The sequence below is a fragment of the Simochromis diagramma genome, unplaced genomic scaffold (assembly GCF_900408965.1).
Source record: "Simochromis diagramma unplaced genomic scaffold, fSimDia1.1 OVJJ01000333.1, whole genome shotgun sequence".
Taxonomy (NCBI): Eukaryota; Metazoa; Chordata; class Actinopteri; order Cichliformes; family Cichlidae; genus Simochromis; species Simochromis diagramma.
The window spans coordinates 2,699,024-2,716,068 of record NW_024386765.1 but is presented as its reverse complement, the minus strand read 5'-3'; the positions used below and the strand labels follow the sequence as shown (position 1 = coordinate 2,716,068).

The following is a 17,045-nucleotide window of genomic DNA, read 5'->3' as shown; positions in this document are numbered from 1 at the left end:
TCTAGTTGTTCTTATAAGAGTGATGGTTGTGAGGAACCAAGTATGAGATCAGTTCTTTTTTTTTGAAGATTAACCCACTGGGAACCAGTTTTTTTGTTGTTTAAGTTTAATCAGTGATGGAGCTGTAATTACTTATGCCAAATAAATATTTCCTGCAGACAGATATTTAAAATTCACATTCATTGCAGCAGAATAAAGTTATCAGACACCAAAGTGCAGCAAATGCTCTTGCTCAGTATTTGGGTATTGCTTGAATAACCATAATGTTAGATTAATTGCGATGCAGATTTGCATAACGATCATTTATTTATATGTTTTGGATGGCTATAAAATGCCCTAAAATGATATGTCACCTACTTCTGAGAATTCATTTTGTCAGACACTCGAAGAGCTACAACTGAATCCCCAAAGAATCAAAGAGGCCTGTACTCATTGTCTTGATGCATAATGTATTTAATAAGTCTTAATCAGAGCAGCGCGCATTATTTATGCAAACCTCAAGCATCTGAAGCAACCAGCTTGCCAGGCATAATAAATAGAAGTTGTGTAAACTCTTGGAAGTTCCTTGAAGTCAATAAGCACACAGTTGTCCTTGTAATCTTCTGCCCATCAGAAAACAGAGACGGGCTGTTAGAGGCGGTGCTTGGGCTTTGGGTGCTAACAGAAGCAATAATTACTGCAGGATTACTTTAGAGGGTGATTACACTACATATCAGGTCACCATCATTCCAACCCTGCACACATCCTTCACACCCTTTTCTTTATAGCTCTCCAAGTTCTACTTGGCTTGTGTAATTGCCTCTGTCTCAAGCCTATGGCTTTAAACGGATTGAGTTTGTTTATCCCCAGCTAAACTCAGAACCCCGGATAATCTGTGCAAGAAAAAAAGAAGAAGATAATATCTCCCGTCTGCTCAACGCTTCGCTTATCCAAACAAGCTCCGTTTGTCTCCCTGAGCAATAACACGTTGCTGGCCTAGATAAATATGACCCACGTCCCACAGTAACACAAGGAGGGCTGGGAAAAACACACATGCAGTCCCACTCTTATACCCGTATGCCCATTCAGCGCATGTATAAGCACAAAGGCACACATTTCAGAGCAGACAATGAGCGCCGGGTGAGTGCGATACCGAGTCTCCCTCACAGATGCACACTGGCAGCACATGTTCTCCAAGGTCTGACACATTAAGGCAGAAGTCTTTTAATGGTAGTAATGGGGACAAAGAGAAGATTATTGCTTAAGCAAAAAAACTATGAGCAGCAGCTCTCAGTTGTGGTGTTTTAGTGAAGCAGCAGGCGGGCACATTCCAGGACAGCTGCCAGAGACAACGGAGCACCGGAGAGCAAGGAGAGAGAACAGCCGTACAGGGAAACACAACTGTGTTCATTTGGCTTCTCTTTCTATGCGCAATAACAATCATGACTTTGCAGAACTAGCAGCATAATTAACTTGAGGAAAATAAAGTTTCAGGCATTGTTGTGCATAATTCATTTCAAGTATTATTATGTAAACCTCAATGATAAAGAGAAGCCTGGCTTGATGGATTTAGGTCATTTAGATAAAAAGCCAGACTCACTGTCATGCTGCATCTTCTCTTATCGACCCACTATTATAAAATGGGACTCAAAGGACAGCGTATTTAATGAATGAAGTCATCTTAATAACTTGTTTCTGTTACCAAGTGAATCCAAAGTAAAGTTTGCATTTGGATAATCAAGTGAACTATGCTAGGTATCTGTTTTTCAACCCCCACATTAACTTTTCAGAACTTTTCCAAACCAAGGTTTTGACAAGAGCTTATCTCATTGGTCCTTAATCATTTCCCACATTTTTGGGAAAAGTGGAAATCACAACTGTCAATTAAAGAACAAAGAGAATCTGATGGATTCTACCAATATGTATCAAACAGATTGCAAATGCAGATTGTCAACTTTAATTCAGTTCAAGCTCAGCCCACACTGTTCCAGTTTCTGCTCTCTGCCTACTCCCTGGTATCAGCTTCACTCCAGACTCTGCTGGGACTCTGAGGTTGAGACAGGGAGGTGCAAGGAGCAGAAATCACACAGAAGTTTGAACAGTTTAAACCAAAAAGCTAGTTAGCTGAACTGCATGACTGCCCAGCTGAATTGGATGTCACCGAATGTCCTTCATCTGGATTCAGACAAAACCAAGGTCCTATTGGGAGCGACCAAACAATGTGGGGTGTTTCTGGAATCTTTGTTTTCCTACAAGCTGGTTTGTGAGCTAGAAAGAAAAATCCACATTTATAAAGTTTACTTTTTCTGCCTTAAGAGGTTTTCACAACACTTTCATCCTCAAGAACTCAATTTTTCAGACCAGCACACAGCTAGTTTCAACAGTTGGTGTTTTTCTCTTTCGTGTTCAATGTTTTTAATGGATGACTTTTTTTGGGGTGTGTGTTGTTGTTTATCCTCTGGCTGCTGTTTGTCATTTATCATTTGCAAAGAATGTTCATTAAAAATGTTCTTGTTTGAGAAGTTGGAGAACAAACCTAGAGGCAACTCTGCTGCAGGAGGCAAAGACAGGCATGTGAGACTTCACACTATATAGAATTACCAGAGCAAAAGCAGCCCAGTAAATGAACCAATGAACCAATGAACCAGTAAACAAATATATTAAGTATCAGTTCAATCTCTCCCTCTCTTTTAGTCTCTGCGGGGCAGAACAAATGACTGTGAATGAACAATTCACCTGAAGAATGTTGGAAAAACCGGATATTTCAGCAAAGCCTGGACATTTTTATGCGTTTCTTTAAAAAGATGCTTTAAAAGAAAACTAATGTCACAACATGGATTTATTTAAAAGTACATTTAAAGTTCGTCTATAAAAAATATACAAAGAGGATTTTTCCCTGTATTAAATTTGCCATGTCCAAGACAAATGGAATAATGTTCAGAATCACCTGTGTTTGGGACCCACCACAGTGTGCAGTGTGCAACCAAGAACCCAGGTTGCATGTGGGGGATGAACTGATAAATGAAATTTTTATGTCTAGGTTTAATTATTTGTATTTTTTAGCACCTTGAAGTGCATCTGCAGTATAAGAAATAAAGGTGGTTTTTTTTTCTTCTCTTGAATCCTTTTGTCAGAGGTTCTAACTTGTGGGGCCAGCCCCACTGATGGGGCCGCAGGTCAGGCTTGGACAAACAGGTGGAAAATATAAAGTAAAGGTAAGGTGAAGGATTTTTTTTCTTAGAAAATAAACAGGCAAGGATTTCCTGACCGTTATTCAAGTAGAGTTCAACTTGAAACCGTCTTTTGTTGTTGTTTGATGTGAACTTTTTTGGGTGTTGAAGTGAGGCAAGCTGGAAAAAGTGAGTGTCTTTAAATGAAGAACGGCAAATACGGCTCGTTTCTGACAAAAAGTGAACTAAGGGGCTGCACCAAGATGCTAACCCCAACTCGTCGTGGCAGATGGCCCCGCCCCTCCCTGAGCCTGGTTCTGCCAAAGGTTTCTTCCCACTGTCGCCAAAGTGCTTGCTCATAGGGGGTCATATGATTGCTTTACAATATAAAGCGCCTTGAGGCGACTGTTGTTGTGATTTGACACTGTATAAATAAAATTGTATTTAATTTAATTATATCCCAATTCATAAGAATTATTTTGGATTGTGATTCATGCAAAGCTACTGAGATAGCAGACAGCGTTAAGATTATTATAACAATCCTAAACACTGTATTTAGCTGAAGCATTATGTAGCCCTTAGTGATGTTTAGGAAGTTTAAAGACTGCCTCGCATACATCCATGTTTATTAGCACATTTGGTCGCCTGTGTCGCTGATTTGCTTATTCATTGCAATGACAAATGTTAATGTACAATAAAGCTGTCAGGAAATACTAGAAATTCAATCACAGAAACAAAATTTTCCAAAAAAATGCATTTGAATGTGAAACTTAAATACATTTTTAAAAAGAGCACAACCAACAGACCTCTGTTTTCCAAGTTCAACAGAATGAGAAGCTGGGATTCCACCAGAGAAGCTGTTAGACCCACCTCTGTAGGGGGGTTAACAACCGATAGCCTACAAGCAGGCATACTGTGTGTGTCAAAACCAGAACAGCATAGGTCAAGCTTTTGCTGACTCAGTTTTCATATACACCACTGCCAGAGCAGAGAAAGCGGTGACTGATTCAGCGTACCATAATTGGTAGTGGATGAATACCAGCGGAACAAGTTAAGGCAAACTGTGTTAAGTCATAGCACTTGCCTGAAACTTACTGTTTTCATTTTACTTGTGAAGGTCTTTAGTTCTACTAACTTTCGAGGCTCTTTCAGCCTGTTAGGCTGCATAAATAACAGTTAAAGGCTGTAGTAATCTAATTACATACATGAGCTAGTTTGTCAGCTTGTGCCTAAAAAACAGAAAACTCTCTGGTGATTAGGCCTGATGGGCAGATGGAGGCGGTGGTGGTGGAGTGGTCAGGAGTCACAATATTCTAATGGTTTGATTTTGTAGTGTGAAACCAGCAGCAGGAATAAGCATCGCACCACCCACATACTTGTTTTCATTTCAGTCACCGTCTGATAACAGCTCAAAAAAAAGCCACTTTTAAAAACATTGCTCTCCTTGTGGTCAAACTCTCCTCGGGGTGTCTTTAATTAGCGTGTTTTGAAGTAAATAAGACAAATGCTGAAAAAAAGAGAGAGAATTCGTTCCGCACAGTGTTACGGATTTAAGATAACTGCTTCAAACGTGGGAAAGTTCATATATGATTGGCTGTCCAGATTCCAACTTTCACTCTTTCTACTGGGATCATCGGGTTTCCAATAAGCTGTTTAACCAAAGCCATGGAGGTCCATCAAACACAGATGACACTCACTGGCTAAAACAAGTGGTTAAACCTTCTCAGTCCTCTCTTTAAACCCATGGTTACATGAAAGCAGCCTCTCGCTCATGTTTGGTAAGAGTCTGGTTAGGATCAGCATGTTGAAACACAGCTACAGATGTGTGTTCCTGTTTACACTGAGCAGGAGGTAATTGAGGAAGTCTGGCCCTCTCTTCAGGAGCTCTCTGCCGCTCAGTGGGAGTTGTGTTACTACTGAACCAAACATTTCACATCTCGCTCTCTTAACTCTCCCTATTTATCTCTTTTCTCTCCTTCCCTATATGCCTCTTTCTCTCCTCCTCTGCCTTCCCCTTCTTCCACTGAAAGAAATATCTGCTATTTAGCAGGGAATGATGCCATGTCTGCCTCACCCTGAAAGAGCTGCACCAAAGCGGCAGCAAGAATCTCTTTCTTTTTCCACCACAACAGCTTTCTAGCTTCATCCAGGGAAGCTGTGTTGCATCTGTCAGCAATACCTCCTTTAACCTCCGTACCAGAAGACAGCAGGGAGCAGCTAAGTCGACTCCCATGTGCATTAAAGCATACAAATGAGTTCATCTTTTGGGAACTTTCCCAAGGAGCAAAGAGCACATTCGGTATGCAGCGATCCCACCTCCTTCTCTCCACACCTGCTTAGCCTTACCTGGAACTGGCCGGTGTAGTCATCATCTGTGGTGCCCTCTCTGCCCTCTTTCAGTGCGATGAGAGTGAAGCCTCTGAAATAAGCAGGGCTGGTTGCCAGGAGGACCACTGTAAAAGATGTGTGCATTGAAACTCAACAATAACACAAAAGAGGCGTTTACATTGTTACATCAGGGTCTTGCTGTTACAGAGGGTCACCCAGGGAAACATGTGAAAGCAGCACTCCTTTGAGTATTGGACTGATGTGGAAAAGTGAGGGATATAAATACTAGTTTAGCATCTCACAGCAGAATAAAAAAAAAGACTATAAAACTATAAATCTTTTTGGAGTTTTGTGTGGGGAACAGGCCAGGAACAGGAGCCAGATAATGAGATGTGGGTGAAATTTTATTTGGCTCAGCCTTACCTTGACTTTCATACTATTTGTCTTAAATTTGCTCCTGGCGCTGAGGAGAAGTGTCAATATTATCAGCTTTATCTGTTTGGTTTTTTTAGTCAACGTATTTCCTACTTAAGCACCATGAAGGCTGGGGGATATTTCTTCTTTGGTGGTGTCCTTCATAGGACCCTGATAGCTGATTAAAATTTAGACATGGATTGCTGAAATGTGGTGTCACAGCCAAAAACATTGCATGATCAGGGGTATGATCACAGCAGGGAGATTTTAAAACAAGGTGACCTTTTTTTCTTTTCTTTTTTTACAATCCATGTTTTAAATGCCTGCAGCAAAACTGCAGCACATCAGGTCACATCCAACACTCTTCCACTGGACTCATTTCAATTTTTAGAAAAAAAAGAAGCTTTGGACTTAAAACATGTGAGTGAATTGTGAATTGTGATTACAATTGATTAGTGATTCTTCTAAACTCATCAACAATCTCTGTGCCACAGGCCAAAGAGGCCTTTTTTGAAACGTGCTCATATTCATCTGATAGGAGGAGTTTAAATTTGTAGGGGTCAGCTTAATTGGAGCCAGATCTGTGTGAGTCTTCCTGTGGATACTTGTATGTTAGTGTGTGTTTGCGTCCATTTCCTGGCAACGAGAGAAGAGGAAGTGAATATAGGTCAGACATTATAACTCTAAGTATCCTTATCAAACCAGTACTCTCCCAGAAGGGGCCAGAGGAAGCAGACTGGGTTTGGAAAATTGCGTCCTTCAGGCTACAATTTTCTAATAAAATGTGATTGCTGTGGTTATTACCTTGATGCCAGTGAGAACATGTGATTACACATAGTTGTGGTTTTGGAAGTGAAACACAGCAGAAATTGAAAAGTACACGTGCCTCTGTTTCAACTTGGCAAACAATCCACTTGCTAAATTTTCTGAGGATTGCGCGCTAATTGCGCAAAGTGTCAAACAAGCCAACTCTACCTCTGTAAGTGCTGCCAGGCCGGTAGGTATCCGGGTCTCCCTCCACTCTGAGCCTGAACTCATGGTGCCCATCCCTCCGGGTCCCCTGGGTCTGCGCCCGGAGGATCCGCCCGCAGTACCCGTCTGACCTCCCTCCGAAGGGCTCCTCCACGAACGCGATGGCGTTGCACACAAAACTCGAGACGAAATAGTACTGCAAAAGCAGCAGATGCAGATACATCCCCATCTCGGAACTGCAGCCCGGAGATGGAGCGTACGCTGGCAGTTCAATCAAAACAATACACAACCCAGCAGGGGAAAGGCGAAACAGCGGACAGAAGAACAGTTCCTGCCCCCTCCCCCGGGAACTCCCACTGAACTACGGCAGCGTCACAGTCAGTGGTAAAGGTGAAGAGAAGGAGACGCGTCCATCCTGAAGTGAGGAGAGCGCGCGTCTGGGGCGCACCACGGTAAAGCGGTCCTGAGAGGGGAGAGTGAATGAAGAGCTGCTGCCGCTGCTGCTGTTCCTAAATCAGTCAGTGGTGCTGATAGAGAGACTGAAAGCAGACTTGAAGGACTTGAGGGAAAGTCCAAACGGTAGCTTAATGAGGACCGTTTACCTCCCACCCTCCTTCCTCCGTTCGCCTGAAATACGCACAGTAACACTCAGTCTGTGTGGTTCTCGTGGGGGAAATTACAAATGTTTTGCCCGGTGGTCTAATGTAAAAACAGATTTTAAACACTCTTAAAGACACCAGGAAGTCGTTACAACCGTAAAAGTCTAGTTACTTGCAAAGTGAAGCAGGAACAGACCTGTGAGTCTTTTTCCTGAAATGCTATGCGCATTTTATCCACATTGGCCCAATGTGAGCGATATCATTTGCTTCTTTCATGTACTTTGTGTATTTGTCCATTTGGCTGTAGTTTAATATGAATGACACATGTGACACATAAACACAACATTAAAGTCTCTGAAGCTTGACCGTCAGACAACAATGAACCGTAAAAATGCGTAAGTGATCATTTCAATTGCGTCATTCTCATCATAATTTATTTCACTGTTTTATTCCATCATTCCCCCTCACACATCTAGTTCGTGTAAAGCACCAATTCATCTCCCCTTGCATCTACAAACACACTAACCACAACCGCTTTCTAATTATTTATGGAAGCCAGTCAGTTAAACCGGGAGGCAGCTTGTTCCGTCCAGCAGGTGACGCCAAAGTATCTTTGCGTCTTAAGCTACTTGGTAAACTTGTCACTCTTCTCATCACCGCACTTTTCTTCCATCTCGTCAAGTTTTATTATAGTATGGAGAAAAGTATGAGGGATTATGGAAATGCGGCGGGGTGTGGGTTTTAGGGCTCATATTAAATGTGTAGTTTGGACTCAGCTGAAGCAATAAGTTTAAGTTAGATGATATTTTGATCCATTTCCCTTTTTTTAATTTATCTTGTTCCTTTATGACATTTTACAGCCCTCATTTTATTCTGTCTGACATATAAAGCAACTCTGAGTAACTTTAATTTCTGCTTTTATTTAACCGATATCATCAATGACAGCTTTTTGGGAGAACAAATGTACGCGTGGGTGTGTGTTTAAATAATAGATGACACACAGAATTGAGCTGGACAAAATAAACTTGTACTGAACTTGCATGCAATTATAATTGACATGTTGTATCTGCATGCCAAATATGTGTGCGTGTGTTCATACCTAGGGAGTATTACCTAACTCAGAGTAGAGCTGGAAATAGTTAAATTAAACGGTATTGCCTGTGATAGAGCCCATCTGGAGGTACTCTGCTTTATAAGCTATCTGACGGATGTCTGACGTCTGTAGCAAAGCTTTGACCAAGATGTGGAGTCCGAACAACTCATCAGCCACTCAGAATGAAAACAGCCTGCTTGTATGCTAGCCAGAAACATTCCTGCAGTGAAACAAAGCTTTTCAGGAGAGAGTATTGGTGTAAAATGTCCTAGTCTGGTCCTCTGGAACATGTTTTTTTTGATACTGTAGAATAGCAAGAAGCAGTTTAATCTCATTAAGTATTTACATTAAATGTGGTTATGCAAGTTTTACCAGTGAAGTCAGAAGAATTCAGCAGAGTAGTAGTATGAAATGAGTTCCTTTGTCTCCTGACTATAAGTTAATACGAGAGTGTAAAATATCTCCTTTGTGTAAAAAGTCCTGTAGCCACTGCATCTGTCTTGTCTAGTCAATCTGCCTGCCTAAATAAGACTTGCATGAAGGTAATAAGGTTCTAATGCAGGAAGTATAGGCCAAAAGGGTGTATTAAATATGAAAATTGCATTGATCTTAGAGTGTGGAAGTCATTTCCTCTAATGGACCATAAAGATTCTAAAAAAGCTCTTGATATCATGCTCAAGTGTGTAATAGAATTTCTAATCATTTTACAAAGCCCTTTTTTTCTGCACATAGAAAGCATTTGCTTTATTTAATTCAATTCATTTCAATTGTATTTATAAAGCACTAAATCCCAACTGTTGCCTTCCACGCTGTGGAAGAGAGCCAGAGATAAATAATGACCAACGATTAAATGCAGATCGGTATATAAACACACATTTCTCCCACTGAAAACACTATGTCCAGATGAACAGAATCAACCTTTTGGGATAAACACATAGTGAGTGAACAAAAAAGGTGAGTAAAAAAGAAACACTGATTGCATTATAGGAAGCCTCTTGCAGCCTAGGCCCAATGCAGCGTAAGTAAGGGAAGAATCTCTAAATTTACAAATATCAATAAGGAAAGTTGTAAGCCTAATATTAAAAGTTGAGAAGGTGTCTCCTGAATCCAAACTGGGAGCTGGTCCCACAGAAAACGGGTCTGGAAGCTGAAGGCTCTGCCTCCCATGTAGGAACCACAAGTAAAACAACAGTCTGAGAGCAAAGTACTGGACTGGGGTGATACAGTACAATTTAGGATAAGATGGGGCCTGATTATTCAAGACTTTGTATGTGATGAGAAGAGTTTTAAAACTGCATTTGACAGGGAGTCAATGAAGAGGAACCTCTCTTTTTAGTCCCTGTCAGTACTCTTCCAGGAGGATTTTGAATCAACTGAAGGCTTTTCAGGGAGCTTTTAGGACATCCTGATAAAAAATGAATTACAGTAGTCCAGCCTAGAAGTAATAAATAGATGATGATTATCTAATTTTAGAGATGGTGCACAAATGGAAGAAAGCAGTCCTACATGTCTGATCAAAAACAACTCCAAGATTCCTCACAGTGCTGCTGACGGCCAACCCAATGCCATCCAGAGTAAGAATGTTGTTAAATACCTAATTTCTAAGATTTTTTGGGCCGAGTACAATAACCTCAGTTTTATCTGAATTTAGAAGCAGGTCCATGTCTTTATGTCTTTCAGACATTCCTGTAGTTGAGCTAGTTGGTGTGTGTTATCTGGTTTCATGCATAGACAAAGTTGAGTGTCATCTGCATAGCAGTGAAAATGTATTCTTCTGATGATACTGCCTAAGGGAAACATGTATGATGTAAACAGAATCGGTCCTAGCACTGAACCCTGTGGAACACCATAATTAACCTTATTGTGTGAAGAGGATTACTCATTTACACGAACAAACTGGAATTTATTAGATAGATATAATTCAGCGCACTGAATACCTACAGTATGCTCTCGCTGTGATAAAATATGGTCAGCAGAATCAAACGCTGCACTGAGGTTTTAGCAGGATGAGGAAAGAGATGAGTCCACTGTCAGAAGCCACAAGAAGATCATGTATAACCTTCACTAGTGCCATTTATGTCTGTGAGATGGTTGAGTAATTTTACATTTTTTTATTTGTGATGAAATTCATAAAGTCATTACTCATTATGATTAAAGGAATTCTTGGCTCAACATAGCTCTGAGTTTTTGCAAGCCTCGTTACAGTGATGAAGAATAACCCAGGATTCTTATTTCCTTCAATCAGTGATGAATAACAAGAGGTTCTGGCTTCACAGAGGGTATTTTTGTAGAGCAACAAACTATGTTTCCAGGCTAAATGAAAATTTCTAAATTTGTGAGATGCCATTTACTCTCCAGCTTATGAGTTATCTGCTTTAAGGTCCACATTTGAGAGTTATACCACATCAAGTACTTCTGATTCAAGGCTTTCTTTTTCAGCAGACCCACAGTATCCAGAGTCGTACAGAGTGAAGATGTACAACTATTACCAAGATAATTGACCTCTGTATGAGTAGGACTCAGGGAGCTGCTCTGCACTGCACATGCAGGTGCAGAAAGGACAGGTGAAGAGGCTATGCTGCTAGCGAGTCAGCTACAGTGAATCCCTAAATACCGTGAATATAATTAGTAGGTGATTCAACACAGAGTGTGCTTTGGATAAAGCGTGTGAAGATTACACCGCGAAATAAGACAGTATCTGAAAGTTTTAATTAAATGGGCTCCAGAGCTAAGCTGCACAAGCACAGCACTAGATTACTGTCATGGATTGACAGCAATTATTTAATTTATTTAATTTATCTGTGTCTAATTGAAATGTGATGCTTTTGTTTGACAGATACTTAATATGGAATAACCTGGGAAGGATGGAGACTATGTATCTAAATGTAAAAAAGTTTAAAAACCTTCTTTAATATTTTATACTGGAAAATGTCTAAAACAAACCTCACTAAAATCCTAAAAAGCATTGTGACATTATTTAATGATTGCTGTCATTAAGCAACAATTTACGGTTAAAAGCTTTGCTTTTAAATTAAACTCCGATGCAATTTGATCTTTTCAGATTATATGATGACTTGCCCCACTATAATGTAGGACACAGGCTTTCCACATTGAAACCGTGGATGGCTGGGATCCAGATAGGCATCAGAGACAAATGAGATCTATTTATCAAATTAAAATACTTGATGAAATCCAGTGTATCTACTACTGAAAGCAAATTGAGAAAAGTTGAATTAAGTAAAAAAAAAAAAAACAACCCTCAAAGCTGAGGACTATGGGCTTCTCTTGTATAAAGTTAGTTGAAATGTCATTTGTAACCTCTTGGCCTCAAGGCCAAGCAGCAAAATCTGTTATCTCAGCTCTCTTGGAGAGGCATTCATCATTGTGTCATGATGTCTTTAATAAGGATAGAACACTGTAGAGTGCAGGCACACACACACACACACACACACACACACACACACACACACACACACACACACACACACACACACACACACACCATCAGCACCACCAAAGCACTGACAAGTGATCACTGATCGTATCACTGCACAGATAAAAGAAGATCAAACAGGTACGATCAGACTCAATGAAACATAATTACGACAGACAGTGTGTTTGTGTGTTTTACCCAGTATGTATGAAACTATACATGTGTAGTGGAAATATACAGCACTGTACTTTCTGAGGCTGTTTCCCACTGCTGCTGCACTACAAAGAACATCACATTAAGAAAAATAATGATTTTGTGTAATGCTAAAGTGATTTCTGCATCTCCTTCATTATGGGACAGCGTCAGGCTTAAATGCTTTGATTGAATATCATGTATAAATGCATCAGTTTTGAAGTTTATAACCTTTACAAGCTTACAGATTTTGTAAGGCATTCTTCCCCAGCCTCATTTGTAGCACCAATGTTGCTTTTTGTTGGGATACCCATCCATTATCTGTTCTAACCCAGAATTTCCCAAATATGAGATAAAGCATTTCTCCTCTTGCAGCAGATAGTACCTGATACTGTTGCGGTTGTTACTGTTGTTTTTTTGTTTTGTTTTTGTTTGTTTTTTTTGGGGGGGGCATCAACTGATGCACCAAAACACCCTCTTTTATGAGGGCACCACTTAGGCTCAAGCAAAAAGCCTGGGTTAAAATAAAAACCTAATAACCAATCATGATACCTATTATCTCTGGTTTTGCCAGGTCTGCTAAAGAAAGCTGCACCGAACATGCTTTGTAGCACAAAATTGCTTTCATGTTAGTTAACATGTATTTGGTTCTTTATTATTGTGGTTTGTGTTTTTTGGACAACAATCAGATGGTCTATTTGCTGAATGTAGACATCGTGTGACACCCACCGTGTATCAGACACAATCCACTAAACAGTCTTGCCACCTCCGATTAAAACCCAAGTTCTTCAGCTTCCTTAGCATCATGTTAGCATTACCGAATGATGTATTTGGCAATGGAACAGTTGGCATCCCTGCTCCAGCTAAACCCATAAGAAGGGTCACTTTTGCAACACAAGTGGACTTACTGTATTTCATAACTACTGGTCTAGCTAACCAAGCTGACCAGGTTGAGGTGTATTATTTGTATTAATGTTCACCAAAGGAGGGGTCTTAATTGTAGACTTTGACTATTTACCTCCTTAAATGTATTCTTGACTTTTATTTATTTTAGAGCTCTGTCATTATCTGCTTTAGCTTTCTTTCATGGTCTTCCAGGCCATTAATCAGTTGTCCAAACTGCAGGTATATTTGCAAGAGAATCATTAAATATATCAGTCAGGGCATTGAAATCCCACCACAGCAAACTTTAAGGGGAACGTCAAAAAAACAACCTAAACCTGCAGCAGTGGATGTAGCTACAGTCTGTGGACATAAGCAAATGATCATTTGCATGTAGATTAATTCGACAAATATTTCAAGCAATGTCCACTGTTGTGATTAGTCGTATGCATAATACAAACTGCAGCGCAGGATTCTGACTGATTGGTTTCATAAATAGGATTGAAAGAAAATAAAATGGAAATTGTTTGGAGATGCCTGCCTGTCCAAAAGCAAACAAGTTTGAATTCATGATATTCATGTGGAATTGTGGAAGATGATGATAGGCCAGTGACATACCAGTCTGTTCTACCAGAAACAGGGACACACACAGTCCTATATTAGAGTCTGCTTCTTTTCTCTCACTTCTCACTGGATTGCAGCAGTTTGGGCCCAGTGAAAATCACTGCTCTGAAACGCCTGATGGCTATGCAACAGTGTGTCTGCCAACAAATTATAGGGGCTGAACATCTATTATAAGATGTCAATCAGCCACACTTATTCAAAAATATTTTAATGTCTGAAAAGTAATTTCCACGTGCTCATGTTAAATCATTCATGACAAATGGTGAAGATAAAACGGCGTGAAAGAACATATATGGAGATGACTTTCATGCGGACCCCATGCGTGGACATCTCTGTTCCGTTTCCAAACCCTCGGCGCCCTGACACTCACCACAAATATCTGGTTCTGTCAATCAAATTTAACAAGCTATAGATGGAGGAAGCAGTGATGGGGTGGAGGAAGGTGGGGGAGGAAATGTGCTGGTGACTGCCCTCAAAACGAGAGGAAAAAGGAAAAAGGAAAAAGACCAAGAAACAGATTCAAAGGAGTGACTTAAAGTAACCACAGGTTAGAGAAGCACGTAATGACTCGGGCTTATATTCATCCTGTGTTTACCCAGCCAAAGGCTTCACCTCAGGTTGCCCAAGCCTTCTGATGGCCAATTAATGACTGCCGTGAGAAAAATACAACATAGTTAAGTCTTTTAATTGTGTTGGAATAGATGTTGAGAGTGGGCATGAAAAAATAATAACCTAGTTCACAGAATTAATAAGAACAAAAATCTCTTTCAAATGTAGATTGAACAGTATGAAATCCACAACACTACTGCCAGATAGAATAATTGAGATGGCATTTGGAGACGGAGCAAGTGATCAACTTTCAGTTCTTTCTGCTGCCCCTTTACCTGCAACCAATTTATTTTTCTATCAAATTACTACTGACTGCATGTAATTATCTGTGTTTCTGTTCTGCCTCACCAGCCTGGTCCATTGATCTTGGGTTGAGCTGTTCATACTTTAATTTTGTCAAGACAAAATGAAGCTAGCAAACAGTCATGCGTTGTTGTGATCATTTGTATTCAGGGCCTCAGAGGTTCAGTCCATAATGGGTTTGCTTAGTCATCATTATCACTACTAACTTTAAAAGTTTGGACCAATTGTTTGTTTTTTTTCTTGGATAAATTAATTTCCTACCAGCTGCAGATTTAGTGAATGGTGCGATTCATTAAATGTTACAATGCTAACAATGTAACAATGTAACAATGTAAAAGGCTGAATTCAGTGAACATTATGGATCCAGTTTCCTAGAATTTAGCCACACTCTAAGCCCTCCAAAACATATCCCGCCTCATCTCTTTTTTTAACACTTTAAAATCAAAACTTATTAAATCCATTAAATAGGGTTTGAATCTAGGTATTTAAATCAAAAAACTTACCATGGAAATGAGTTTATTGACCTTTAAAACCAGTGTAAAAATGGCTACGTTTTTTTATACAACTGGAATCATAGTCAATACAAAAATACAAATTTATGCACATACAGTGCTGTGAAAAAGGATTTGCTGCCATACATTTTTTTAATAATAAAAATGATGATTATTATTGTATATTTGGGAAGCAATCCTACTTAGACTCCTCTGTGGTTATGGCAGGCCGTGTCTAAAGCCCTGTGATATTGTTCTCGAGGCTGACTGGCACTTGCAGTGTGTTTCTGCAAAAAGTGGATCACCTCATTGACAAATCTCATTCATCATTTCTTTCTGTGCTGGGTCACTTTCGTCGTCAGGACTGTTTCATTGGCCTTAGTGATTGCTGAACTCTGAATACAGCACAGCCGTGTCTGGAACATTGCTTTGACTTTTTCATTCACTGCTTCTGGTGAGCTTTCACATCATAACAAAAAGTCAGACAGCTGAATCACAGGCCATGAAAATGTTCTTTTGCCCCCTTTGATAATTTTTTCTTCATCATTCTCCACTTCCCCTCTCATCCTCCTCCGTTTGACAGCCTCTCTTCCACCGTGTTCTTAATCTTTCTTTTCTTTAAAAATATTATATTGTTTTCAAAAGGCCATCTATAGCCCCTTCAGCCAGACTAATGATCTTCTTTAGACGGCCCTTAGGCTGATTAGCAGCATGCCAAAAATACAATCAGGAGAAGAAAATACGCAGAATGCCATGAAACATCTTTTATCGAGTTGAGGTGAATTACTGAACTAATCATTTTATGATGATAACATTTAAGTTGAAATCACATTGTTTTATAAAAATTAGTTAATATGATTTTCAGAAACTGTATCATGGAACAACATGTAGACTGTCATTCAATGAATTCAACACAAATCAATTTAACTTTAATGTGAGGTCCAAATCCAGCTGCCGACAACATCAGGAAAGAGCCAGTGAAGACTGAGAAGCACTGAGTGCATAAGGAACAACTGAAACAGATGACGTGGTCCCTCGTGTGTGTGTGTGTGTGTGTTGAATTACCTCATCCCAGGAGTCGGTGTGGCCTTCTGAACTCTAGCTAATGCACCTGTTTGTCATTACACTTATCTGCTTTATGTAACCCCTGCTTTCTTCACCATTCATCACCAGATTGTTGAGTTGCTCAGCTGGTAGAATAGCCCAGACTGCTTTTTGTTTTCTAAAATTACATACCCAGCCTATCCTTCTTGTCAAGCAAGTATTCTCGGTGGGTCTGGAAACCTATTTATCTTCTACCTTCTGAAGAGACTTACCTGAGAGCACAGCTAAACAAAGAATGTGGTTAAAACGAACAGTACCTGTGAGGTCAGCTAATCAGAGAAGGGGATTTTTGAAACTTTGGATACATAATAGCAGGCCTCTGGAGAAACTCACCTGTGAACTAAAGCTATCAATGCAATATTTTTATCATGTAGCGAGCAGGTAGTGGACCCAAATGCAGAACGCAGGACTTGGAAGTGGAACACATAATCAAGCCTTTATTGCTGGGTGATCAAATAAGTGCAAAATGATCCATTGGAAAAGCTGACTGGGGGATATAAACTCCTAGGGAACACAGGGAAACTTGGGAAGCACAAGCAAGAGAAAAGACAGCAAACAGTAACTACGGGAACCACGGAGCAGCCAAGCACACAGTAATGAGGGAGAACATGACAATGAGCAGAAGGTGACACAGACAATAAACAAGATAACGAGGGCAGTGGAAACAGGTAGGAATACAGCTGAGACTCAAAACAAGACAGAAGGAAAACTAAACAGAAAGTACATAAGATGAAGGACTAACAAAATAAAACAGGAAGTAACTAAGCACGAACTCACAGACAGACGAAAACATGATAAGAAATGGAAACAGATGGGAAGCTAACAAAAACGAGGGATGGAATGGAAATACAA

At 40.1% G+C, this 17,045-nt stretch overlaps 1 protein-coding gene across 1 annotated transcript in view; it reads right to left on the bottom strand.

The window, feature by feature from the left end:
* spon1b (spondin 1b) overlaps positions 1–7,591 on the bottom strand; it is a 107,897-nt gene extending 100,306 nt beyond the window's left edge. Inside the window, exons 1-2 of the mRNA XM_040035916.1 lie at positions 6,867–7,591; positions 5,496–5,602 (exon numbers count right to left, since the gene is read on the bottom strand). Coding sequence (XP_039891850.1) covers positions 5,496–5,602; positions 6,867–7,092 — 333 coding nt within the window. The 5' untranslated portion in view covers positions 7,093–7,591. The remainder of the gene's footprint in view (positions 1–5,495; positions 5,603–6,866) is intronic.
* Positions 7,592–17,045: the final 9,454 nt, after the last annotated feature.